This window comes from Asterias amurensis, chromosome 6, assembly GCF_032118995.1.
Source record: "Asterias amurensis chromosome 6, ASM3211899v1".
In the NCBI taxonomy this organism is placed as follows: Eukaryota; Metazoa; Echinodermata; class Asteroidea; order Forcipulatida; family Asteriidae; genus Asterias; species Asterias amurensis.
In genome coordinates this window covers 13,627,425-13,655,393 of record NC_092653.1, presented here as the reverse complement: position 1 = coordinate 13,655,393, position 27,969 = coordinate 13,627,425, and the positions used below count along the sequence as shown (strand labels likewise).

At 39.2% G+C, this 27,969-nt stretch overlaps 1 protein-coding gene across 1 annotated transcript; it reads left to right on the top strand.

The window, feature by feature from the left end:
* Nucleotide 1: 1 nt before the first annotated feature.
* On the top strand, nucleotides 2-24,117 carry LOC139937973 (unconventional myosin-XIX-like). The gene is made up of 22 exons (XM_071933289.1): nucleotides 2-81; nucleotides 1,607-1,654; nucleotides 1,869-1,973; nucleotides 3,101-3,209; nucleotides 3,606-3,751; nucleotides 5,178-5,291; nucleotides 5,597-5,655; nucleotides 6,665-6,808; nucleotides 7,913-8,015; nucleotides 8,439-8,627; nucleotides 9,067-9,154; nucleotides 9,774-9,960; nucleotides 10,847-11,036; nucleotides 12,859-12,969; nucleotides 14,128-14,304; nucleotides 15,192-15,284; nucleotides 16,664-16,720; nucleotides 17,425-17,603; nucleotides 18,035-18,245; nucleotides 18,913-19,042; nucleotides 19,193-19,446; nucleotides 19,865-24,117. The coding sequence occupies exons 1-22, from the start codon at nucleotides 7-9 to the stop codon at nucleotides 20,276-20,278; spliced, it is 3,183 nt and encodes a 1,060-aa protein (XP_071789390.1). The 5' UTR covers nucleotides 2-6; the 3' UTR covers nucleotides 20,279-24,117.
* Nucleotides 24,118-27,969: the final 3,852 nt, after the last annotated feature.

Here is a 27,969-nt window from a genome sequence, read left to right as displayed (position 1 = left end):
ATCAAAATGGCTGCTCCCTTGAAAGCCGTCACATCAAAAATCGGAAATATATTTTTGGATTCTAAGAAAGAATGGCGTAAGGTAAGTTGTCATTTCGTTTTCTGAGGATTTTATGTTGTTCTTTTATTCTACATGAGGAGTATGGAGGGAGTGTTTTAGCTGGAATTAGACAGAATAATGAAATAAACCGAGTGTTGAACGGCCTAAAAAACTAAACTTCTGTGTTCACTTTACAAATGACGTTTGAACACCGTTAGAGGGCGCTATTTTAAGTTAGTGGTGGTGTTGAGTTAAAAATTTAGACAGAAAAACTATGCCTACTGCTTCTTTATGTTCTGACTGACCTTACCATGGAGCTAGATAGCTATTAATCATAGTACTTGTAGACATGTAGACTGTCAATAGTCATAACTTTTTCTTTATATTAATTTTGCAATCATTTCATGGACATGATCATGATGGAATTGCATTGGATTCTTTGATAATATTTTTATTAAAAATATAATTTGTTTAAATATTATTTTTTATTAATTCTTAATCTTACAATATTCAGAAGACAGATTTACAAAATACAATACATGCTTACTTCTAGTGTAGCATTACTATTATCAATATCATATTCAATCATACCCATACGATGATATATAAATTAACTTTGTTTATTTTTTTATTTAAAATAGATAGGCCTATTTAAAAATATATTTTTATTACTATCTAACATTCAACTACACCTGTCTACACTTTGTTTGGAAAAGTTCCCGGCGTATGGCGCGGAAATGTTTCCGTATGGCGCCAGCACTTTTTCATGCAATATGAAATAATATAGTATCTAATTTACCTCAACTCAATGGCAATGAGATCCCTTTTATTTTATTTTTGTAAAAATGAGTGAAAAGGTGGTGGGCGCCATACGGAAAGTTATCCTACGTGTATGGCGCCACTACTTTTTTATTCAATATGAAATAATATATTTTATTTTACCTCAATGTGAGAATGAGATATCCCGTTTGTAAAAATTAGTGAATTTATGTGTAGGCGCCATCCATAGGGAAAGTTATCCGTTTGTTTCCTTCAATAAATAACAGTCCTTCAGTTGTGTTTCAAACCCACAGCCAATCAATTGAATTGAATAGAAGTGAACTCGGCAAACTCATAAACACCAACCAACTACACTAGACCCTATAACTGGTGCGCTGTACTCCTTTTAAAAATGTTTTTTTGTCATTATCGGTCCGTGGTCAATAAAAAGAATGACACATTTTTTAAAAAAGGAGTACGGGTACGCCCCAATTACTGGGTGTACCAACCAACCAACCAAGCTGGTAACAGCCAGTACTCATCATGATTCATGCAAACATTGGTTTAAACCTACACTGTACTATGAATTTAAAGTGTGAGTTCAGCAAAATATAACAATAATACCAGATTATTCTTAATATAGTCATTGTAAAGTCTAAATAAGCTTGGTCGCGTGCAAACCCATAATTTAAAAAACCTTATATTTTTTGGGGGGTTTTCAAGTTATATAAAAAAAAATAAACATGGAGTGAACATTTTCTGAATAAAGTTCTGATCAATAAAATGCACCTTTTCAAATATTTTGCAGAAGCCAAGAAAAGCTACACCACAGAAGCGAAAACCACAATACAGAGAGGTAAGTTCTTAGGAATTATTAAACTTTATCATCTTTTTACAGACGGTAAAGAATCAACCTGCCCTGCACTATTCAAGAATCAAGGCATACATGTAGCTTGTTCAGCTTAGGCTAAAACATTATTCTCTGCATGTACATGTATGCATTTGAAAAGATTTTAAACAGAGGACTTTGAAAGACTGACAAGCCAACTTAAACGGTTCATTCATTTTAGGGACTTGACGTATGGGTTCGAGATCCCACGGAAGTTTGGTTACCAGCATCAGTGACATCAGTTGAAAAAGATGGAAGTTTGTGCATCAAGCTCAGCAGTGGTCAGGTGAGAGTTTGTTTGCATGATTCCACAGAGCAGATCAGTGATCAGGGCCCAATTTCATAGAGCTGTTATTAAGCACATCAATTTGCACAGAAGCATGAAATTTCCTCCTTGATAAAAACAGGATTACCAACAAAATTTCCATTTTGTTGCATATTGCTTGTTACTAGTATTCAGCTGTTGTTTGCTACATAATCCTGAAAAGTGAAAATCACATTGAAGTTTGGTAATCCTGTTTTATCAAGGCAAAAATTTTATGCAAAGCAAATTGTTGTGCTTAGCAGCCCTATTAAATTAGGACTGACCACTTGACCAGTAATTTATTTCATATAGGGCTAGTAGTACATGTAGGTCTCCTTCCCTGAAACACAAAAGGGACAATCCTTCCATGTTTAACTCCCTTGCTTGAGTGGTTTACTGGGATCCTTGGAAGAAGGGGGGGGGGCTGGAATTGCCTCCATTGTGTCCTGAAAAAAGTCTGCAGCTGTACACAATTGAAACTTTTTTTTATGCTGTTAGTGTTTGGTCATTGGGTGTTGACCAAGTTTACATGATGTTATCGCCTATAAATACATTTTGTTACACCACTTTGGCAGTCTTATATTACAGGTACTGTGCAGTGTGTATTTAGTTGATACACGCACTGATGATGCAATTCGACTCTCAAAATTGCAGACCATGGGTATTACATTAGCCACATGTGTGACAAGGGAAGGGGCTAAATCTGCAAAAGGACAAAATGTTAAATGAAGGGCTAAAATATTACACTGGACTGCGAGGCCATTGATTTTAGCTTCGGGCCAGTAAACTCCTGTCTGGACAAGTCTTTTGGTCTGTGTTTGAGTTCAAAATGTTTTAACTTACCGTCTGATAAATATAATTCTGTTGATTGTTGAAGAATACTTGTACCTATGATACAAATGAGATAAATATTATCTCAGTGCTTTTAAAATTCAAATGTCAGTTCAATTGTTAAATAAGTGTATGGCCTTTTTGCTTCTCATTTCATTTCTAGTCTGGTACCCCAAATTCTGGTCCAGTAAATGTTTTGAGCTAAAGCCTAGCAGTCTTTTAGGTCCCCCCTCCCCCCAAATTTCAATCCATGCATTAATTCCCTCATCCATTTGCAGGAGTCTGTAGTGACACCAAAAGGAGACTACCCACCGATCAGTGGTAACCTAAAGAGTTGTGAGGAGACAGATGAACTGACAGCATTGAACCCACTCTGTGAAGCTGCAGGTTAGAGCCCATATCATATGTCAAAAACTGTCCGGGTTCATGGCCAGGCACAAGCTAGTGTGTCTGAATGATACTCCGATACAACACCCCAACCCCCCAAACAAAAGAATATTAACAATTGAAACGGTCAAGCGGTTGAATGTCCATACCCTCCTACTCATGTACTCTACAGCCAATTTCACAAATGCTAGGATTAACCCTATCTCTAGTTAGGATGAGTAACTCGTCCTAACTAGGACGAGTAACTCGTCCTAACTTAGTATGGGGTCAATGCGTCCTGCTTCTATGGTTACAGAACTTAAATCTAAGATTAATTCTGAGTTAGGAAGAGCTTGGTGAAACTGACAGCTGATCCTGTTTTTATTTTGGGAATTATTATTGCTAACTTTCTCACAGTCCTTCATTGTCTGCGTTCCCGTTTCCACACTGGAGCCTATAGCACTTCGGCTGGCATCACTCTGATAGCGGTCAACCCCTTTAAGGAAGTCAAGGGGTGCTATGGAGAGGAGGCTGTGCAGCGCTACAGAGAGGGCGCTGTTAAGGTGAGTTGGTGTTGCGATAATCCACTCAAATTCTTCCTGGGGTTTCACCTGAAACAATCTTTATAATGAGAGATGGACTTAAGTTTCTATTGCTTGTCCTATTTTTATGCTGGAAAAGGCTTTATAAACAAAGTGATTAAGGAGTGACAGCGCTCAACTTTAACACTGGACCACAGGCCTTAAAGCCATGACTGGACAAGCCTATGGTCTTGTGTAACAATTCGAATAATAGCAAAGTTTAGCTGCACGTTACGCGAGCAAAAACGTGAACGTGAAAAGAAGAAAAAAATATGATATTGTTTCTGTGTGACGTTGCCACTTTGGGCTTATTGCATGCTCACGTATGACGTCTGCTCGCACGTACGTACCTGGCATGAAAAATGGTAACTTCACATATGCTTAAAACGTGAGATTTTAATGACACATTTTTCTGACGTCCAAGTTTACGCGGAACGTGCAGCTAAACCTCCCTAGTAATACCTCACTGTGTAATATCGTTAAACGAAATTTCCTTGAACATAGATAAGAAGTTTACACATAACACCCATCAGAAAAATGTGATAGGTTGTTTCTATTATAAGCCTTTTCGAGGCATGGCGGATGGGATAGGAGTGTACTGTTTTGTTTGGGTGTATACACACAAATTTACCCAAACCTAAATAGTGTTAGCATTGTGTCCGCCATATCTCAAAATGGCTTGTATGGGCTTGCTTCAAATAAAACTTAGTTTACGAGTTAAACTTTGTGGTTAAGTTTTTTTTTTTTCACTAAGTTCTTGGTCTCCTGTTGTTGGTGCTTGTTGGATGTGTAAATAAATAACATACTTCTTGTATTTTGTATTTGTACTTAAATAAATATTTTTATATCCTAATGTTTTTCTGTAATTTTAAAAATAGTATATATATATTTTCTTATGCTCTGTAATTTTAAACGCAATTCAGCCTCTGGCTGCCAAGTTTTGATGTTTTAAAGCCATTGGACCCTTTCGGTTCAGAAAAAAAAATAAAAGTTCACAGATTTACAAATAACTTACAGGGTTTACAGAAGGCAATGGTGAAAGACTTCTCTTGAAATATTAGTCCATGAAATGCTTTACTTTTTGAGAAAACAGCAAAACAATATAAATTCTCGTTAACGAGAATTACGGATTTATTTTAAACACATGTCATGACACGGCGAAACGCGCGGAAATAAGGGTGGGTTTTCCCGTTATTTTCTCCCGACTCCGATGACCAATTGAGCCTAAATTTTCACAGGTTTGTTATTTGATATAGAAGTTGTGGTACACAAAGTGTGGGCCTTGGACAATACTGTTTACCGAAAGGGTCCAATGGCTTTAAATAAACCAATAATAATAATAATAATAATAATAATAATAATAATACAAAATAAACAAATAATTGTTATCATGACTTGGATTATACAGACTAAAGCACCCCATGTGTACGCTGTGGCTGAGAGAGCATACAGTCAGATGGAGCATGGCGTGGGTCCCCTCAACCAGTCCATCATTGTTAGCGGAGAGAGCGGAGCTGGTAAAGTAAGTGCAAGACCACAGATCATACAACATTTGTTTTATACAGAAAAAAATAATTCCCTTGCAAAATGAAAATTGCTTGCCCTCTGAAGGATGAAATCCCAGGCCTGGCGCAAGAACAGTGTGTAAGCTCTTTCTGAAACTCGCCCTAAGAGTTGTAGCACCATGCACATTAAAAAAAGTTTGTGGTAAAAATACCATGGAAGTTTTTGCAGTAGAACGATGGCAATGTACCCATTTGATTTGGTTTCCCAAGCTTTATGTTTTTTTTTTCTTTTTTTTTCTTTCTTCAAATCTTTGTTATCCAGACCTGGACAGCACGCTGCCTGATGAAATACCTTGCCACTGTAGCAGTCTACACTCCTGGGTAAGAAATACTTGCGCTGCTATATGGAAACCCCTGGATAGGCGCAAAGGGTCAAATAATAGAATGGACCCACCGCGCAGAACGTTCATCCAACAAGCCTTTCTTTTCACTACAGCCAGGACGCTGTCTGAGATTGTGACGTGGTCATATGCAAGGGGTCTAAACCCGACCAGATTCCTTATGTGTGACTGTGCAGTGCACACTTTATAGGTGATCATGCTCGATAAGATGTGCACTAAATCTTAACATGCATTCTGGGCCCAATTTCTTAGAGCTGCTAAGCACAAAAATTTGCTTAGCATTTAATGTTTGCCTTGAGAAAAACAGGATTACCAACCAAATTTCTACGTGTTTTTCGGGATAAGTAAACAACAGCTGAATACCAGTAACAAGCAATATGCAATAAATGGAAATTGAGTTGGTAATCCTGTTTTTATCAAGGAAGAAATTTTATGCTAAGCAAATTTTTGTGATTAGCAGCTCTATGAAATTGGGCCCTGCACTCCAGGGCTTCAATTTTAAACAAGACCACAGGCCCGAGGGCTAGTCCCCCACAAGCCTTGGCTTATTTGAACAGCCTCCTTATTCACAACTGATATATGTTTACACTTTTTTTCAGTATTATTATCAGTGGTCATGTTTACTCTCTGCTTGTATTGTAACACTTTATTTGGGTCCATATGGGTGTTTTTAATTTCTATTTAATTTATAAATTACCACATTTAAACCATGTATTAGTCACATCTGTGAATGGAAGAAATATAAACATTTTAAAGTTTTTGTTACTAGACAATGAACACAGGGCTGGTGTTAAGAGCGAGCCTTGTTTTAATGTATAATGGTGACACTGGGGAATAACATCGGCAGCCGATTTCACGAAACACTAGGATTAATGTAAAAGGAGTAACTCGTCCTAACTTAGGATGGGTTCCAGGTGTTCTTATTGTAAGTATGGAAGTAAATGTTACATTAGATTGAATTGAATTGAATCTCTATTGTTTATCTACAGCGGTTTTGAGCCGTCCCCCGGTGACTGCATCGAGAGAAGGATTCTAGATTCAAATCCAATCTTAGAGGCATTCGGCAACGCAGGCACAGCCAGGAACCACAACAGCAGTCGCTTTGGCAAATACATACAGCTTCAATTCGACAGGTAAGCGGAAAGAAGCCTCCCTGCTTATATTTCTTTCCACTTGACTGATTCTGTAACAAATGTGCTTTTTTTTTTGCTTTTTTTTTCCACAGAGGAAATTATTTTTCCAAACTTAAAGCCATTATACACTTTCGGTACAGAATTTTTTTTTTTTTTAAATCACAGATTTACAAATGATTTACAGGGTTTACAGAAGGTAATGATGAAAGACTTCTCTTGAAATATTGTTCCATGAAATGCTTTACTTTTTGAGAAAACATTAAAACAATATCAATTCTCGATAGCGAGAATTACGGATTTATTATAAACACATGTTATGACGCGAAAACAGGAGTGGGTTTTCCCATTATTTTCTCCCGACTCCGATGACCAATTGAGCCTAAATTTTCACAGGTTTGTTATTTTATATAAAAGTTGTGATACACGAAGTGTGGGACTTGGACAATACTGTTTACCGAAAGTGTATAATGGCTTTAAAACAACTTCTCAAACATGCTGAAACTCCGTTACAGCAAAAGACAAAACACAAAATATATAAAGTTAACCTTAATGTTACAAAATCTAGTTATTTGTCATAATAATAATAATACAAAGACAAACAAATTCCCATTGAATCCCATTGACATTTTCAATAGGATCCCCTGTGGATCCCATTGAATATGTCCAAAATTCCACACCAATCCCATTGCATACATAAATCGATTCAAAATTTCAATGGGATCCCATGGGTCCCATTAATTTGTTTTACAATGGGAATTTTTTCCGTGGTAGATAATTCTTATATATAGCACAAAACAAAACTGGAAGAAATCTCGATGCATTTTACAAACTAATTTTTTGTTTACAAAGATCGAGAGAATGCAAGTTGAAATAGGTGGAATTTGAAGTTGGATTTGAAATTGTCCGGGATATCAGCTGTTCTAAGTGAAGATGGTAGGGCATTCCACAAATTCGGTGAGGTGTTTGAAAAAGCCTTGGAGCCGTATGATTTAGTCCTTCGTGTGGTGGTGGAGAGGATGTTTTGGGAAGAGGAGCAGAGAGAGATCTAGGAGGTTGATGTCGGCAGAGCAGTTTCATTATGTATTGAATCCTGTTTTCTTTCAGGGGCCAGCACATTATTGGTGCTTCCATCCAAACGTACTTATTGGAGAAGACTAGAGTAGTTCACCAGTCCTCCGGAGAGAGAAACTTTCACATCTTTTACCAAGTATGTTAACTACTGTTTTGTTTTGGGTCTTGGGGTTTGAGGTTTGTGTTTTTTTGCATTCTTTCAAATAAAGACAAAAACTGATGGTCTGAAATTTTGACCTAAGTTTTCCGAATGTCTTAATGACAAAAGGCTTTATGCTGTTACAGGGAACGGTTTCATTTGGCAATCGACTGTGCAGTTTTTGTGCACAGTAAATGCCAATATTTAGTAGCAAATAATGATTTTTGAGTAGCAACCGACACATTTTGCACAGCATTTTGCCCTGCTATACAAGGGAAATCATTCACTGTGTTAACAGACATCGCTTCAGGCTTGGTCTGTTAACAGCGGCCAGCCACCAACCCAGTCATTACCACACAGTATAGACCGGGTCCTCACACTGTTCTTCACTAATTATTATGATTATTGATGTTCTTGCAGTTATACCATGGATCAACAGCTGAAGAGAAGGAGTGGTTGGGTCTCGGCAAGGAGGACCACAGCCTGAGGTATCTACCAGTAGGTGACGGCAAGGCCGAGGTCCTGGAAGACCATCATGCCTTCAGATCCACCAGAGCAGCAATGACTAACGTGGGCCTCTCTGCTAACCATCAGAGGGATATATTCCAGGTAAAACATATACTTCATTTCAAGTCTGAGATCCTTGTCTGCATGTCTGTTGGTGTGTCGTGGCCGAGCGGTCAAGCTTACCGGACTCAAGCTCGGGTGTTTTCAGCAGCAGAGTATGGGTTTGAATCTCAGTCATGACACTTGTGCCCTTGAGCTAGGCACTTAACCATAACTGCTTTGTAAAAAGTTGGGAAGGTAGTGCATTCTGCTCTACCAGCCAGGCTCTTTTAGTGGTTGATACCCTTGTCTAAATCCTTACGGACTCGACTGGGAAGGGGGCACATCTGTTTCAACCCCAGGAGAAGGCATAATTCACAAGTCAGATGTTCAGGCCAACTGCTTTATCTCTGGAGATAAACCTCTCTTAGGCTAACTCATTTTTTGACTATTTTGAATTGTGAATGATGTTTTATTTCTTTGCCCAACTCTCTTACACTAGGTATTGTCTGGCCTGCTGCACCTCGGTAATATCTGCTTTACTAGCGATGGCGAGCTGGAACCCTGCGAAGTGGATGAGGATAATAAAGGTAATTTTTTGTTCTTTCCAGCCAACAGCCAAAGGAAGTTCCCATGCCGGTTTTCATTTCACCAAATTGAAAGTTCACATCAATGGCCAATTCAACCATTTCTTTACTGTAGCTAGGGGCTTATGTTGTCAGCTGCATTCAATACCTACTCTTCATTATCAACAAATCTTCGTCAACTGTATTCGCACTACTTTTCTTCCTTACCACATGCAACTTTGGTCAAATGTACTCATTTATTTAACTTTCATATGATGATTTCAGGGCAAAATTTTACTTTAATAATAATAATAACCAGATTTGTATAGCACCTTTCCATCTAGATCATGGCGCTCAGCAACAACAGGCAATGAAAAACTTTCCCAACAAAATGACAGGGGTTTAAATAGGTATCTGCGAGGGTAGAGGTTCATATTGTGTTTGAAAAAGCCCTCTGAGCGCCACGGTAGCTCAGGGCTGTATACTCCCCAGGGAGCTGAGAAAGATTAATTGAATTTTATTGGCCCATTGAAACAGTTGTTGTAAAATGCGCTACATGTATATAAGAACTTGTAATTATTATTATTATTAAATTTAATGAAATGAAATGTTAGCTGACTTTGCTCTCATTTCCCATGTTTAGATTACCTACTGTCGTCAAAGTTTGTGACAGAACTACTGGGTTTGGACACGGAGCAGCTAGAGAAGTGTCTGATGTTTAGGAAGATCACTGCATCCCACAGCAAGAGAAAGAGCATTTTCATGAGACCTTGTACAGCGGAGGAGGCCGGAAACAGACGGGATTGCATGGCAAAACTGTTATACGCAAGGTACATATATTCCTGAGCAGAACTTCTTTTGTTTGTGAAGCATAAAAGTTCATGTTCATGTACATGTAGATTCAAAATAGGCCGATAAAACTTATTAAAGGCAGTGGACACTATTGGTATTTGTCAACGACCAATGTTCTCACTTGGTGTATCTCAACATATGCATAAAATAACAAACCTGTGAAAATTTGAGCTTGATTGAAGTTGCAAGACTACTATGAAAGAAAAAACACCCTTGTCACACAAAGTTGTGTGCTTTCAGATGCTTGAATTCGAGACCTCAAATTCTAAATTTGAGGTCTCGAAATCAAATTCGTGAAAAACTACTTCTTTCTCTCAAACTACTTCGCTTCAGAGGGAGCCGTTTCTCACAATATTTTATACTACCAAGTAAGGTTTTATGATAATAATTATTTTGAGTAATTACCAATAGTTCCACTGCCTTTAATCAGGTTGGAACATTTGAAACAATTTCAAAAATACTTCAGGCAAAAAAATTTTTGCAACAAGGGTGTTTTTTCTATCATTATTCTCTTGCAACTTCGATGACCAATTGAGTCCAAATGTTCACAGGTTTGTTAATTTATGCACATTTATTATACTTTACTTTCCTACTCCTGAGGAGCAGTTTTTGAGTTGGCTTACCAGATGACCGCATTGGTGCTTGTCTGATTTGGCTATTTGACAATTTTTCTGGTAAATAAATGTATATATTTTTATTTCACTGAAATGTCTAACCTTATTAAGTTTATTGCCATTTTAGTAATCTTGTGTGCTCGTTACCAAGTAAGTTTTTATGCTAACAACTATTTTGAGTAATTACCAATAGTGTCCAGTGCCTTTACAAGACACTAACATGAAATTAAAACTTTTCTCTTATCCGAAGATTGTTTGTGTGGTTGGTGACCTTCATCAATAAGACCACCTGTGCCGGCCAGTGGCAATCATTCATTGGTCTGTTAGACATCTATGGGTTCGAGAGCTTCCAATCAAACAGCTTAGAACAACTCTGCATAAATTATGCAAATGAGAAGCTCCAGCAGCACTTTGTGGCACACTTCTTGCGATCAGAGCAGGTAGGTCATATTCATTTTCTTTAACCCTTGTGGATGTTTTTGACATGTGCAATCTTACATGCAACTCTTCCTTTAATGAAATAAAAATCTGACGTTACAAATAACACTGCGTAAATTAAAATCAAGTTGCATGCTCTGCGGAAATTTTACACAGAAAAGAATTAACGTCTAGTAAACACAAAGTTTTCCTCGTACAGCATACCTTCTACACTATATTTTGCACAGAGTGGCTCTGTAGTGCTTTTATTGCTTAATGTAAAAGTGGATGCAGGTGGAACTAGACGCTGTACGGCCCAATTTCTGGGGGATTCTTTCTGCTGAAATAAAACGGTTTCAAAAACCAAAGGTTTATTCTTGCTTTAAGCAAGGGGATTATGCCTGATGAAATTTGAAATATTTTGCCTCCCTCCATTACCAATTACATGCTTGTAAGGTTCCAATTTACTCGGGTGTAAGATTTGGAGGGTACAGTAACGGGGGCGTTGAGCTCATATTTGCCCTGTGTGTGTATCATACTTGACATGCAGGTTGAGCAAGATTTTCCCACACAAGTTAACAGCAGGTTCCCGCTTCACTTTGTTTTTCACTGGTCGGCCGGACTAGTAACCCCAACTTTAGCTTAAGAGATCTTGTGAAATTTCTGAGACTGCCGCAGTAAGGCTTCTCAGATTGTGTATTTCTATTAGGATTATTCGTCCTGTGTGGACATTATTCGCTCCGGATTTTTGCGATATTTAAAAATAACGCGACCACTTATTGAAATGAAATTTTCACAGTTAGTTTTATTGTATGCATATCCATTTATAAAGGAATAAAACAATTAAATGGTAAAACAAATAGGGTATACTTGTCCTTTTAAACATGTTAAAGGATTCGGGTATGTTTTGTAACACAAAACACACGTGTCCACAGATTTACGTTATACTTCTTCGGTTTGAAGATAATTTTGGTAGAAAGCTTCCCTAAAATATTCCTAGCTGAGGTGCTGTATAACTAATTATGGTAAAATACAGTAACTGGTTAATATGTTTTTACATGCTAAAACTGAAACTAAAATAATTTTTGTGACACTGTTTTACCTATTCCTCAAAAACTACGGTTTAATGTAAATCTGTGGACATTGTGTTTTGTGTTACAAAAAAGTACCTTTTTGAGAAACTGCAAGTTAAAGCCATTGGACCCTTTCGGTAAACAGTATTGTCCAAGGTCCACTTTTCGTGTATCACAACTTCTATATCAAATAACAAACCTGTGAAAATTTGGGCTTAATCGGTCGTCGGAGTCGGGAGAAAATAACGGGAAAACCCACCCTTGTATCCGTGCGTTTCACCGTGTCATGACATGTGTTTAAAATAAATCCGTAATTCTCGTTAACAAGAATTGATATTGTTTTACTGTTTTCTCAAAAAGTAAAGCATTTCATGGAATAATATTTCAAGAGAAGTATTTCACCACTACCTTCTGTAAACCCTGTAAGTTATTTGTAAATCTGTGAACTTTTTTTTTTTCTGTACCGAAAGGGTCCAATGGCTTTAAAGGAACAATGACTGCCGTCTACGCTATAAACTGACTCCATCGAAAGCTACACAACAAAAATGAAACCCTTATTCAACAAATGAGAATGTATAGACATTTGGAGTTAGATTTGAATAATGTCAGGCATGATGACTGCCCCAGGCAGATCTACTGGAATCCATTACATTTAGTTTATTGACCCAATGCAATTCACTGAAAAGTACTTTTTTACATGTTTTAGTCTTTGTGGTCAAGCTCGGAAATTCTTTACTTCAAGAATGTTGATCAATTGTTTTTCTGTCTGCAGGAGGAGTACACTGTTGAAGGTATCCCATGGCATTTTTTCTCATTCACCGACAACCAGCCGTGTTTAGAAGTCATCGAGGGCAAATCAAGTGTCTTCTCTCTCATGAATGAGGTAACAGTTTAAACACAACCCTCTCACTATAACTCCCTTAAGATGGCTTGATGTAGCTGTTTTTGTGCACCACACTTCTACCCCAGGCCCACAAGCCCATCATAATTAATGCAATGCCAAGCCAGACACCAGTGTCAAGACTGGCTGTCTCGGAGTTGACAAATTTAAGTGTTTTTTTTTAAATGACCTCTGGCCACCCCCATTCTCACTGACTATGCCACACTGACCCTTCCTGAGCAATGCATTTAAAAGTCTTATTTTCTATTCTCACTCATTCTATCCCCTCCGGGCCCAACTTCATAGAGCTGCTAAGCACAAAAATTTGCTTAGCATGAAATTTCTTCCTTGATAAAAGCAGGCTTACCAACCAAATTTGTATTTGTCATGTTTGTTGCTTACTGCTTGTTACTTGTATTCAGCTGTTGTTTGCCTATAATCCTAAAAAATCAAGTGGAAATTTGGTTCGTACCCCTGTTTTTATCAAGAAAGTAATTTCATGCTAAGCAAATTTTTGTGCTAAGCAGCTCTATAAAATTGGGCCCTGGTTACATCATTGTAAAGTCCTTAAATAGTTCACACATATTGACTGGCTATGAAGTTACTACTGTACTGAACAGCTATCGCCCGAGAGACTTTGAGTAACCAGAAGAGCGACCTATAGGCCCTTCTTCTGGTCACTCACAGGCCCGAGGGGGAATAGACGACACAGTTACCGAATTATGCCAGTCAATATGTGTTTTATAACACAGTTCGGTCTTAAATGTGAAATAATACAGAAATCTGGAAAAGATAGGAAGTTTTGTAGTTGCTGTTCACGGGCCAAGTCAAGAGACGTTGCTGTAAACGGGCACTATTTTCAAAGACTAGTGCCCGCTCCGGAACTAGTTCCCGCAAAACCCGCGCACACGATCTTATACTATATTCGTTCATCCCACGTGACCGTGTTTCAGCCAACCAGAATACAGAACAAGCAAGAGGTGTGTTATAATTTTAAATAAAACATCCTGTATATTACGGTCCAAAGACATGAGTATTTTGCGCTGATCACAATGTGCCTCAGTCTTCAAGTTTTTTTAAAAGTTTGCGCAGAATCCAGAAGATGAAGAAGTAGATAGAATTTGATATTATAGAAATGTTTTCTGATTTCTATCAATGCAGGAATGTCGTCTGAATCGGCAGAGGGATGCTTCGGCATTCGGTAGCAGACTTCTTGATGGTATCCGTGGCAGCTACATCTGCAAACCACCCGTCTATGTCAGACACGCTGCATTTGTCATCAAGCACTATGCCGAAGACGTCACATACAGTGTAGAGGGTCTGATAGAGAAAAACAAGGTAAGGAACGATTTAGGGAATGTGTCACCCGTCATGATGAGCAACAAACAATTCTCCAAAAGAATATAGTATAGGAAATGTTTGCTTGACTTTTAAAATGTGTGTGATCTAGATTAAAGGAACACGTTGCCTTTGATCGGACGAGTTGGTCCATAAAAAGCGTTTGTAACCGTTTGTTATAAAATGTATATGGTTAGAAAGATGTTTTAAAAGTAGAATACAATGATCCACACAAACATGCCTCAAAATTGCAAGGTTTTGCTTTTACCTCGTCGACTAACACGGTCAGCATTTTATAACAAACGGTAACAAAAGCTTTTCAAAGACCAACTCGACTGATCTAAGGTAAGGCAACGTGTTCCTTTAAAGGCACTGTACACGTTTGGTAATTGTCAAAGACCAGTGTTCTCACTTGGTGTTTCCTTTCATAAGCATAAAAAAACAAGCCTGTGAAAATTTGGGCTCAACCGGTCATCGAAAATGATGAAAGAAAAAAACATCCTTGTTAGGCGAATTTCTGTACTTTCAGATAGGAATAAAAGACTTCTAGCTAGAAGTCTTTTAATATTTTAGTGAGAAACTACCTCTTTCTCAAAAACTCTGTTACTTCAGAAGGAGTCGCTTCCCACAATGTTTTATACAATCAACAGCTCTCCAATGCTCGTTACCAAGTCAGTTTTTCAGTTAACATTTGTTTTGAGTAATTACCAAACGTGTACCTTCCCTTTAAGTGTACACTAGTGTAGAATTATTATTATTAATAAACTGAAATTCAAAAGTTCTTTCTATGAGAGCCCCCCTGTGAAAGCCCCCCTGTCTGCTTTGTTAGTTTAGAGTTTCAACATGTTGAATATTAAATGTATGGATTAATTTGCTTACATACACAGGATCACATTCCTATTGAGTTGATAGAGCTGGCAGCCAGCAGTGCTAATTCATTCGTTTGTGACTTGGTGCAGATAGACCTAGCAGACATTCAGGTAAGAGGATTGCTAGCCAAGATTTTCAAAGTGTTCAAAATTCAGTAACGCGTTTAAAGGAACATTACAAAATTGGTAAGCAACAAAAATCGTGAAGATCACAGATTTACATAAAACTTACAAGGTCTAATGATGAGGATAGTTGAAAACATCTCTTGAAATATTTCTGTCTGAAATGTCATATTTGATGAGAAATAAATAATCTAACTTCACGTTTGGAGTTTATCGCTCAGTGAGTGTTTTTTTCATTTTCATTTTGGCATCGATGCAATGCAAAGTTTGTAATCGGTTTTTCACTATTTTCTCGTGACCCAGATAGCCGATTGATCTCAAACTTCTACAGGTTTGTCAGTTTATGTATATGGTGTATTGCACAAAGTGCTTACCCAGCCAGCAACTGTTTTGTTAGCAAAAACCAGTTCTGTAATGTTCCTTTAAACAATTAATTGCTAACCAAACAAAATGAGTCTTGCTGATTTGTGTTGACTTGGTACATCCCAAAGTCTTTAGTGATAATGCCCTCTTGTGATGACATGTATTATTGGTTTTACATTAACGAATAATGACACATTTTGATTACATAAAAACGATTGTGCATGTATGATAATAAAGCTTTCAGAATACATAAAATAGATTGTACATGTACATGTACAACCTTGGTACTGAAAGGGTTAAAGTACATCTGCCACTCTAGCTCACTAGCAGTATTCAAGAAATCTCTTAAAGCCATTGGACCCTTTTGGTAAACAGTGTTGTCCAAGGCCCACACTTTGTGTACCACAACTTCTATATCAAATAACAAACCTGTGAAAGTTTACACAATGTAGGCTCAATCGGTCATCGGAGTCGGGAGAAAACAACGGAAAAACCCACCCATGTTTCCGCGCGTTTCGCCGTGTCATGACATGTGTTTAAAATAAATCCGTAATTCTCGTTAATGAGAATTTATATTGTTTTACCGTTTTCTCAAAAAGTAAAGCATTTCATGGACTAATATTTCAAGAGAAGTCTTTCACCATTACCTTCTGTAAACCCTGTAAATTATTTGTAAATCTGTGAACTTTTTTTTTTTTTCTGAACCGAGAGGGTCCAATGGCTTTAAGAACCACATGTTCAATTGATTTGGTTGCAAAATCTGTTTATTTCTCTTTGCTTGTTGTTTATTGTGTTTGAAGCACTCTGGTACTTTCCTTTGTTAGTTAGAACGCAATATAAATGCTTTGTTTTTTTTTAATATATTTTATTATCAAGAAAAATGTTTATTTCGTCAGACAATACCTTCCTACATGTACTTGATGAATAGCTACCAACGGAATAAATATAATATAAAGATGTAACTTTCATTCATTTCTGGATGCACTTTTGTTTCCATAACTTAGAACCAATCTGGAAAGAATGGGAAAGTACCAGCCAAAACAGTGGTCTCTAAGTTTAAGGTAAGTCTTATTCGAGCAAAATAAGGAAGTTTAGGTTTTAGACTTATTCCAGGGAAAATCCACTTAGTGAGGTTAGGGACTGAAGACCCAATCCACATAGTGCCCCTGGTTGGATTCGAACCATGACCCTAGAAGGTGGAAGACTAGTTACCATTCTGCCAACCCAACCTCACCTGGGCCCAATTTCATAGAGCTGCTAAGCACACTAATTTGCTTAGCATGAAATTTCTTCCTTGATAAAAACAGGATTACCAACCAAATTTCCACATGATTTTCAGAACAAGCAAACAACAGCTGAATATGAGTAGCAAACAATATGCAAAAATGAAAATCCGCTGTAATAAAGGAAGACAGTTCTCTAAGAAAAATCTCTACCTGACAAGTAGACACACACATAGTGTTACTGCAAAACAAGTCTAGGGGTACGTTCAGTTAGCTTCCCCATGTCGACCCCGCAGTGCTCATCCGGTTGAGCCCCTGACAAGAGCTAATCGAACGTTCACACTCGCCCTCTCGTGGTGACGTCATGCATCTCGGGCCAAGCCCCAAGTGACACGCTCCACATTAGGCACTGGGGGCTGACCCGGGTGAGCCCCTGGAATGACGTCCAAGCTTTTCGAACGTACCGGGGGCAGACCGGGTCGACCCAGGGAAGCTAGTAGAACGCACCCTATATTGATCGATGATATTTCTTTTGTCACCAGACGTCTCTGGACAGCTTGATGGGTACCCTGAGGTCTACAGCCCCTCACTACATCCGCTGCATCAAGCCCAACCTGACCTGTCAACCTGGGGACTTTGACAGCAACCATGTAGTCAGTCAACTCAGGGCCTGTGGAGTGCTGGAGACAATCGCCATTAGCGCCAAGGGCTTCCCAGCAAGGTCTGTGCTGTAAAACCCTTCCATTACCACCATAAAGGCCGAGTCACACTGCAGCGATAACGATCACGGCCCAAAATTAAATTTTGTCATTGTATTTAATTATTTTAAGTATGTTGTTGCATAGGTTCTTGTCGTTAGGGGGAGGTGCTGGTAACCTCTTACCTCTAGTATTTGTTAATCATGGTTTGCTCCTGGTGGTTGTGTTATTTTAATTTGTTTACTCTTTTTGTGGTTTTTAGACTGCCTTTTATTTTACTCATTTCTCAAAAACTACAGCACCTCAGTTAGTAATATTTTATGGTAAGCTTTCTACCATCATTATCTTCAAACTGTAAGTGTAATGTAAGTCTGTGGACATTGTGTTTTGTGTTAGAAAAAAGTACACAGACCCTTTAATCTCACAATTGGCTCTTAATTGTTTTATTTTTTAGAATGCCCTACACAGAGTTTTACGATCGCTACAGAGTTCTCCATCTCAATGGTGGCAAGATGGAAGGAGAAGAATCTAGAGGAAGTAGAGAGGCTATCAAGAGAATGTGCGTATCCGTCATGGAGAGAATCTTGCATCTGGAGGAGGATCGTGAGAACGAACCTGCAATGGCGCAGTTTGGAAAGACAAAGATATTCCTACGTGATGGTCAGGTAATCATGATAATAAAAACAATAATAATAATGGGTGCTGATAGTATTTATCACAGTACAAGTGCACATGGAATAAAAAAAAAAAAACACTTCTGCAGACCATGTCCATTGAGGTCATTGGATATGGAAGGCAGATGTGCTATATTTTTTCTGTATTTCCACGAGCGAGCGTGTGATAACAAATTTATTTTCAAGCAAACTTCAACCAATGCATGTGGCGATCAGCATTTGAGGCAAACGCGCCACTTTTGAATTAAAAAAAACTTCTTAACACACAATACGCAGGGTGTGATAATGGCTGTGCGAGATAAGTTTATATCACCTCCTTGTTGCTATGGATCGACCAAGGATTCAAGGATTCAGGCCTGCTTGATGGTACACCCCTTTGGGGAGCTACGTTTTCAAGTATGAGACCAATTCCTTTAAAGCACCATGTAATGGTTTACAAGATGCTGGGCCGCAATTTGCGGCCAATTAGACCAGGAACAGAGAGACTGCTCTGGGTTCTTTTATGTGCATTACACAGCACACGATACCTTCAAGATGCAAATGTTAGCAGCTCCGCTTAGGTACCTTGTATCCCTTCAAACACCACGAATGAGTTTACTCTGAACATGTGCTTTACTCTAAACTAATTTTGGCATTTCTAACATGTCTAATGCACTAGCTTGAAGAGTTGGAAGGTCAGAGGGCACTAGCGATGTCAAAGGTCGCGACATGCATCCAGCGTTGGTGGAGAAGATATCTAAAGCGGCAGAGAGATCGTCAACTCAAAGCAGCAGTTCTAATTCAGGCAGGTATGTACATTACTTACAGGTGCTGCAAATGCAAGACAAATTAACTTTCTATGAATGAACCTTCTGCTTTCATTGGCTCAATATTTCCCATATTCTCAAAAATCCTAAATTTGATGGTAAACTTTGTTTCTTATCGTTTTTGGTTTTAAGCTTATCGTGGCTGGAAAGTTCGTGAGTGCCTAGAGGTTATGAACGACGCTGCCCGAGTCATACAGCAAGCCATGCTGGAATTCTGCATCAGACGTCAACAGATGAGGGAACAACTGGAGCTGGAGGCTAGGCAGGGGTTGCTGTTGAAACACAGTGATGATGGCTCACTGCTTGAAGGGGAGACTAGTCAGGGTTCTGTAACACAGCATGATGGCAGCTTGGCTATGTTTGATGATTGCGCCTCGAGTGATGAGGTCAGTGAATGACCCTGAAAAAAAATTTTCCCCAAAATGTTGTCGCCTCGTGCTAGGTCCTCACAGTTGCCAAATAATAATGAAAAAAAAAAAATCTTGTCACATGAAGTTCTGTGCTGTCAAATGCTTGATTTTGTGACCTCAAAAACTAATTCTAAGGTTACGAAATCAAATTTCCCTTGTTGAAAATTACTTCTTTCTCGAAAACTATGTCACTTCAGAGGGAGCCTTTTCTAACAATGTTTTGTACTATCAACCTCTCCCCATTACTCGTTACCATGTAAGGTTTTATGCTAATAATTACTTTTGGTATTTACCAATAGTGTCCACTGCCTTTAAGACCCACAGAGCTTTAAGCAAACAGACAAAAGCGTTGCAGATAATACAACAAATGCGTTGGTATCATTTTTACCCCAAGGAGTTTATGGAATGCAGAGACAGGCTCTCAGGAGTGGAGTCTTTGACGAGGTCCTCGCCGTGCCGCAAGTCCCAGTCGCTAAGGACACTCTCAGGGGGACTGTTGGACCTTACGGCCCCACCTCATCACCATCAGTACGGCCTGTTCAGCGCCGGGATCCTACCCCGACGGTGCAGCAAGACCCAGGAGATGACCAGCCGAGTGCAGCATCTTGAGGACCACTATGAAGACGATCTGGATGAGGATGATGACACGCTGGAATCGGGGACGGCGGAGAGGATGGGTGGCTCGGATGAGACTCGCCGAACTGGTCTCTCCGGGACTTTGATTGGCATACTGAAGAAACCTGCAGTAGACTTTGCACTGGGTGCTATTGTGACTGCTCTACTCCTGAAAGGACCAATACAACTCTAGTGGGTGAGCCCTTAAGTGTGTTCGATTAGCTTCCCTGTGTCGACCCCGGTGCGTTCGAAGAACTCTGACATCATTCCAGGGGCACACCCAGATCAGCCCCCAGTGCCCTGCTTGTGGAGTGGGTCACTTGGGGCTGGCCCGAGGTGCATGACGTCACCATGAGAGGGTGAGTGTGATCGTTCGCTTAGCTTATGTCAGGGGTTCACTTGAGTCAGCACTGAAGGGTCGACACGGAGAATCTAATTGAACGCATCCATAGAAAATAAATGATTTGAAGGTAAGGGATAGGAGGATGATTTATCTCACTCCCAAATGATGAGGACAAATTTTGTGCAATAATGATTATTTTATGTAAACCCAAACTAGGTGAGGTCTTCGACAACAAAAATTGTGTAACAATATATTGTGTGTTTTTAAATCTTCCTTACGAATTTTTCATTGGGCGATTAATTGGTTTTCTGCTTTTCTTGTTTTCATTAAATTTCGACCGTAAAATCAAATTTGGGTTCAGACCATTTCGACTAGAAGAGGTTGTATGCACTTCAAATTAATTCTTTTTAATTACACTCAACCATTTTTAAGCACCATTTTCTAACCTGATTGTCTTTTAACGTGTAGTTTGCTAATAATATTTTTGTAATAAAATTCACGGTATAATTTCTTCACCTATAATTATTGCCTTTTTCGGAAGATAAAACGCCATTTCCTAAAGTGTTACTGCTGCTTGGGGAGGGGAATGGCGCAACCATTAAAATAAGTAATAATTGTGGTAAAAAAATGTAGATAAACTTGCTACAGGCTTTTGTGTAAAAGAGTAATTTATTCAGGAAATGTTGGATTAGTTTCTTACAGGAACAAATATTTTGAAAATAATTAAATATGTCTGCTGTTAAGCTACATTACTGGGTGAACAAACAAATAAAAATGGTGTCAACTGTCATTGTAGTCCAGTACAAAGTTTGTCAACATCCAAAACATCTGGAGAAATCATTCCGACTGGCACCTCTGAACAAAGATATTGACAGAACAGAGAGACTTTTATTTATATTTTTTATGCAAGTCGCCTGACACACAAGGCCTGAAGGCCACTTCAAGGTGTGGGCTACAATTATTTTTTCCAGAGGCCGTTGCCACCTACTCTTAGGGCTGAAACAGGGTTACCCCTTTCACAGTCCATAAGAATGTAGGCTTGGGTCTCATCAATTCGAAGCCTGGTCGGTAGAGCAGAAAGCACTACCTCCCCAATTTTATGTAGCAAGTGTCACGACCGGGATCCGAACCCACACCCTGCTGATCAAACATCAGTGCTTGAATCAGGTGCTCTTAACCGCTCGGCCATGACACTGCCACATTAGGGTTAGATAGCTCAATTGTATACTGCGCTGTAAAATTAGTCGCAGGTTCACATCCCAATCTAGTACTTTCAAAGGCAGTCCGTCTATAAATGTATACAAAGTTTCTGTGGAAGGAATATTATGGAATTGGTTTTTGCTAACAACCATGAACACAGTAACTGGCAGTGTAATAAGTTTGAGATCGATCGGCCATTATTGGTCACTCATTCCTTATTACAGGCCTGTAAATTAAGTCCCTGCTTTAACGAAAACGATAACGATCACGACGCAAAGAGAACGGAGTCTATTGGTTGAATTTCTCCACACAGAATAAGCCCACGCTCATTCAACCAATCGAGGGCGTGTATTGTTAACTTTCTCGTTTTCGTTCTCGTTATCCAGGCCTGTGTGACCGGGCCTTAAAGGGGATATCCGCTTTTTTTATTGATCAGGACAATATTTTTTCTTCTTCATAGCATCTTTCTCTCCTGAAGACGAGCAGAGTATACTGTTCAAAACGTCAAGAGCCAACACTGACCCTAAGAGATTTACACATGGTTGTACCCGCAAGTTTACTAGTTATTTATTATAGTTTCTTCTTATCTTCATATACATTACTTGTTCTCTAGAATGCTTTCCCCTTTATATGCCTTAAGGAAAACTTCAATTATGTGAGTTTAGCCTAATTACTGGGTTAATGGGGTGCCCCAATTTGAACAGCGTAGTTTAAGTGCGTGACACGCGCTCACTTGATGTTACACAATCATTCTTACATCATGTAGTGTTTCTCAGCTCTCTTTTTTTGAGGGTCCACTCACAGGCTCTGTTACTCAGTCGCGGTTGTGAGGAGATGGCATCCCCATCGACAGTGATGAGTTCTCCGGTGACAAACGACGAGTTGTCGGATGCTAGGAATGCTATCACCTTGGCCACCTCGTCCACGTTGTCTATTCGGCCCATGGCATGTGTGTGCTTGCATTTCTCTAGAAACTAGCGTTAAAAAACGTAAACGAAATTTTCAAAATACATTGAGGTGGCAGGTTTTGTAGAAACAGTTATTAACTCACTATTAAAACAATGGTTTTATCCATACATATCATGGCCCAGTGTCACGACTCTGCTTACTGTAAGCAAATAATCAGCGCTTGCAAAAGCAGGGAATGATGTGCTTACGTCAAGCGTATTTAATAATAATAATAATATCAAAATCTTATATAGCGCACGTATCTACCAAACAAGGTACTCAAGGCGCTGAGTATATACAAACTTTCAGAAAGATAGGTTATTGAAGTGATGAATTCTGAGACCCAAGTATGTAGCACCTTATAAGGGTTTACAAAGTGCTACAGCGCATACAGCAGCCACAGCCAGGAACACCGGGGCGAGCTCCTTCTGTTTTCGATAAGTGCACTGGGTTCTTTTACATGCGTTACACAACACATGGGACCAATGGCTTTACGTCAGCAAAAAATCATTCAATTTCATTAACATGCATTCAAAATCACGCATTTTCCCCTAATCCTCTCAAATTGCAATCAATTTCGTTTTCATGCACACATGATTGCATTTTTCTCGTTCAGATTCGCTTCAGTCATTCTATTTCATTTGTAGGTATTCAAGACAACACTTTGACCATTCTGAAGTTGAATTTCTACTACCTATTTGCAATTGAGGCATTCAAATTAAGACCCACCGAAGCAAACATGATTTTGCTGCTGGTTTGAGTTTTCTTTTTCATTTATGTGCAACGAATTAGAGGTGCTTCCATCATAGAGTAGTACTCTATGCTTCCATGTACTTACATTATTTACATTATTTGTTTGTTTTCTTAGTTGAAATAGTTGTTCATCTTGCTTTGTCACCCTTAAAGCCTGTATCCGATAACTTTAAAATGAAAACTAAATATTTTGCTTTAGCATTCATATGTTGTTGCACTGGTATTTATGTTGTTGTCTTTGTTTTTGCTAATGTCCGGAACATGTCAAAGTAAGGGAATCAATGTGTGGTGAAGAGGTTTTCAACTAGTGGTTTAATCCCAACGAGGCCTGGTTCTTGACAATTTTACCGAGACGATGTGTGATGTGGCACTGTTTCAGCCGTTGCTCTCGACCAATAGGAATGAAGAAACTGTCTTAAAACACAGGTGCAAGCAGGCGTGTCACGCCCATGTTTCAACACTTTTTACCGGTCATAAAATATAGGTTTATACACACCCACGTGACGCGCTCTCCACAATAGGAATAGCGAAACTGTCCGAGGTATTTATGAATAGAGGTTAACAAGTTTTTTAAGGAAACAAAAAGCTTAAAGTCACATGGAAGTGGTATTTTTTCAAAATAAAGCTTTTGTCACGAATATATGTGTTTTGATGAGTTGAATGTGAATAAACAGTTAACTAAGGTTTAAAAAAAATCAGTTCTTATGTTATTTACAAATTTAAGAGTAGACCCCGACCCGAGAGGGCGCTGTTCGTGACGTCAATCGAGGCAGACTTTGCCTGTAATGCGTATAGTAAACACAATTGCAAAGTACATGTACGGACCAAGTCGTGAGTTTGTACGTTTCAAAAAAAAAAAAAAAAAAAATTGTTTTTTTCCGGCAATGCCGACCAGGTGTATTGCTGCTGAATGCAGAAAAACACTTTTTGAAATGTACCTACTCACGACTTGGACGTACATGTACGTACATAATTTTAGCTAAATGCAACACATCTGGTTATCAGTGGAGCTAATTAATTTGTGCAAAGTGGGCGGGACTTGCAGTGGAACTACATGTACGCCACACTTGGGAAAGTGTGTGTTTAAGTATTATTATTTTTTGCGAAGATGACGCCAATCCAGTAGGCCTGGATTTTAATAATCTATAGTCAATCCATCCAACGCGCAACTATACATGGCCAAATTGCTATAAAGCTGCTGAAGCAGAAAGTTTTTTTTACAAGTCTTCATGCTTAGCACAAATAGCAGGATACCAGTCAGAAATTAATGGTACATGTGACATGGTATTTTGGCTGGTAACCTTATTCTGGTAAGCATGATTTGGTTGTGTGCTGAGCTACTTTTTGTGCTCACTGAAATTGGGCTGCTGTCGTGAGAGAAATTATAAAGACCTTGATGCTTCTATCAACAAAAGACTTGGCTCTTGGGTCGATCATAGAGCTTGGATAAAGCAGATCGCTATAGCGGGAAAGAAAAAAAGAATTTGGTACGTGTTCCTACCCAATGGTGTTGGTCCATCGAATTTTGAAATAAAATTTCACTTTTTATGTACAACATTTAAACTGATTTAGCTTCCTCCATCCAAAATTAAGTGTGCCCAGAGGTATGGTCTATCAGATTATGGAGTAAAACTCCACTTTTTATACAACCTGAAGGGTACATTTACTTTACGGCAAGTTTACGGTAAACGGTAAAAATAGCGTGTCTTTTAAGACAGTGGACACTATTGGTAATTGTCAAAGACTAGCCTTCACAGTTGGTGTATCTCAACATATGCATAAAATAACAAACCTGTGAAAATTTGAGCTCAATCGGTCGTTTAAAAAAAAAAATAATAATAATAATAATAATAATGGGCGGCGATTTCGAAAGGCCTTCTAAAACTGGCAGTTTTTTTCGGGGGGGGGGGGGAGGGGTTGAGCTTTGAAAAATCTAACGCATAGCTGGCCTCTGGACTTGGCATCTCTGGAATTGTGTATAGTTGTGTATACCCATTGACTTGTGTATGGTTGTGTAGTTTCCCATTGACTTGTGTATGGTTGTATAGTTTCCCACTGACTTGTGTATGGTTGTGTCATTTCCCATTGACTTGTGTATGGTTGTGTAGTTTCCCATTGACTGGTGTATGGTTGTGTCAATTCCCATTGACTTGTGTATGGTTGTGAAGTGTCCCTTTGACTTGTGTATGGTTGTGTAGTTTCCCATTGACTTGTGTATGGTTGTGTAGTTTCCCATTGACATGTGTATGGTTGGGGACCAGACAACTCGTCCGTTCGGACAACTCGACGGTTCAGACAACTCGACGGTTCGGACAACTCGACGGATGATTTATTCAACCGTCAGACAACTTGACTTGGGGTCAAGACAAGTCGACGGATGGCCTTGACGGGGGCTCAGCGCGGGGCGCGGGAGGGGTAGATAGCGGCCTTGGGATGGAGGGATGTACTGACTAGTGACTTGGCAATGATGCACGGGCGTTCCGGCCCCTGGGGTGGGGGTATATTATGGTGGGTGGGTTTAATATCCGGGCAAACGGATAATTGATACGTGGTTTTTTTAAAGTTTTTTTTTACCATGAGTCCATGACCCCGCATTTTAATTATTTTTGTACCATACATGTCTGATCGAGTTGTTGTTGTTGGTAATCTTCACTGGGACACCACACTTTCTTGTGATAAATAATAACTGATAAATAATAGAATCGCAGGAATTATACAGGAAAGTTCGTGTAAACATGACAGTTTCGGAGGTCGGCCGCTCAACCGTCGACTTGTCTTGGCCATCCGTCGAGTTGTCTCAAAGTCGAGTTGTCTGAACCGTCGAGTTGTCCGAACCGTCGAGTTGTCTGAACCGTCGAGTTGTCCGAACGGACGAGTTGTCCGACGGACGAGTTGTGTAGTTTCCCATTGACTTGTGTATGGTTGTGTAGTTTCCCATTGACTTGTGTATGGTTGTGTAGTTTCCCATTGACTTGTGTATGGTTGTGTAGTCATTAACCATAAACATATTCTGTGTACCTCATGTTAGTTTTAATTACTCTGAAGAGGTTTTTGATACATTTTGGCACACTTTTTTGTCCACAATTTAATTTCTGATTAAAAAAAGAAAGAAAAAAAAAAAAAAAAGTTGGGCGGCGATTTCGCCAGGCCTTCTAAAACTGGCATTTTTTTTTCGGGGGGGGGGGTTGAGCTTTGAAAAATGTCACGCATAAGCTGGCCTCTGGACTTGGCATCTCTGCTTTTGCCTCTCCCGCCCCGTGCTGAGCCCCGTCACGGCCATCCGTCGACTTGTCTTGACCCCAAGTCGAGTTGTCTGACGGTTGAATAAATCATCCGTCGAGTTGTCCGAACCGTCAAGTTGTCTGAACCGTCAAGTTGTCTGAACCGTCGAGTTGTCCGACGGACGAGTTGTCTGGTCTCCCTTCAAAAGATGGGGGTGTAACGACGCTAGCTGGAAAAGAAGAAAGAACTTGATACGTTTTCCTACCCAATGGTGTTGGTTCATCGGATTATGAAATAAAATTTCACTTTTTATGTACAACATTTAAACTGATTTAGCTTCCTCCATTCAAAATTAAGTGTGCCCAGAGGTATGGTCTATCAGATTATGGAGTAAAACTCCACTTTTTATACAACATGAAGGGTACATTTACTTTACGGCAAGTTTACGGTAAACGGTAATAGCGTGTCTTTAAAGACAGTGGACACTAATGGTAATTGTCAAAGACTAGCCTTCACAGTTGGTGTATCTTAACATATCATAAAGAAACAAACCTGTGAAAATTTGAGCTCAACCAGTCGTCGAAGTTGCGAGATAATCATGAAAGAAAAATAACCCTTGTCACACGTGCGTTCAGATGGTTGATTTCGAGATCTCAAGTTCTAAATCTGAGGTCTCGAAATCAAATTTGTGGAAACTTACTTCTGTCTCGAAAACTATGGCACTTCAGAGGGAGCCGTTTCTCACTTTGTTTTATACCATCAACCTCGCCCCATTACTCGTGCGTCACCAAGAAAGGTTTTATGCCAATAATTATTTTGAGTAATTACCAATAGTGTCCACTGCCTTTAAGCAGCTAATTTTTGAATAAAATTTCACTTTTTCCATATCATGAAGGGTACATTTACTTTACCGTGTATGCGTTTTGGGGCAAAATAATCCTTTTTTTACCTCTAGATTTGCTCATATGTGTTCTTTTGGAATTGTGAAAACAATAAAGTCTTAAATACACATAATGAAAAAATTCGTTAAAATAAGAAAGGACTGGAGGCCAACAATCCACCACCTTTTACTGCATGGGTTTTCTTTTTTCATTAATTTCTGGAATACGCGGCCAGCTGTACTCGGTTACTGCGTAGAAAAATCGAGCCAGAAACGCGGCTAACTTCAGCGATGGCTAATTATGGACATGTTCCCAGACTCACCGAACTTAGGGACCATATTTATGTACATGTACATGTGTACCACAGACCAATAACCCTTTTCGAAACTACGGTTTCGGCTATGGACTTGGCTTGAGGCTCTGGTCTCATGTCTAAAGCTCCGACTGCATACACGAAAAGCACACGCAAATTGTTAAAACAACCGGCGGGGCCAAGCTACCTTGAGCAGAATGCAAAGCTGAAGCCGTAGTTTCGAA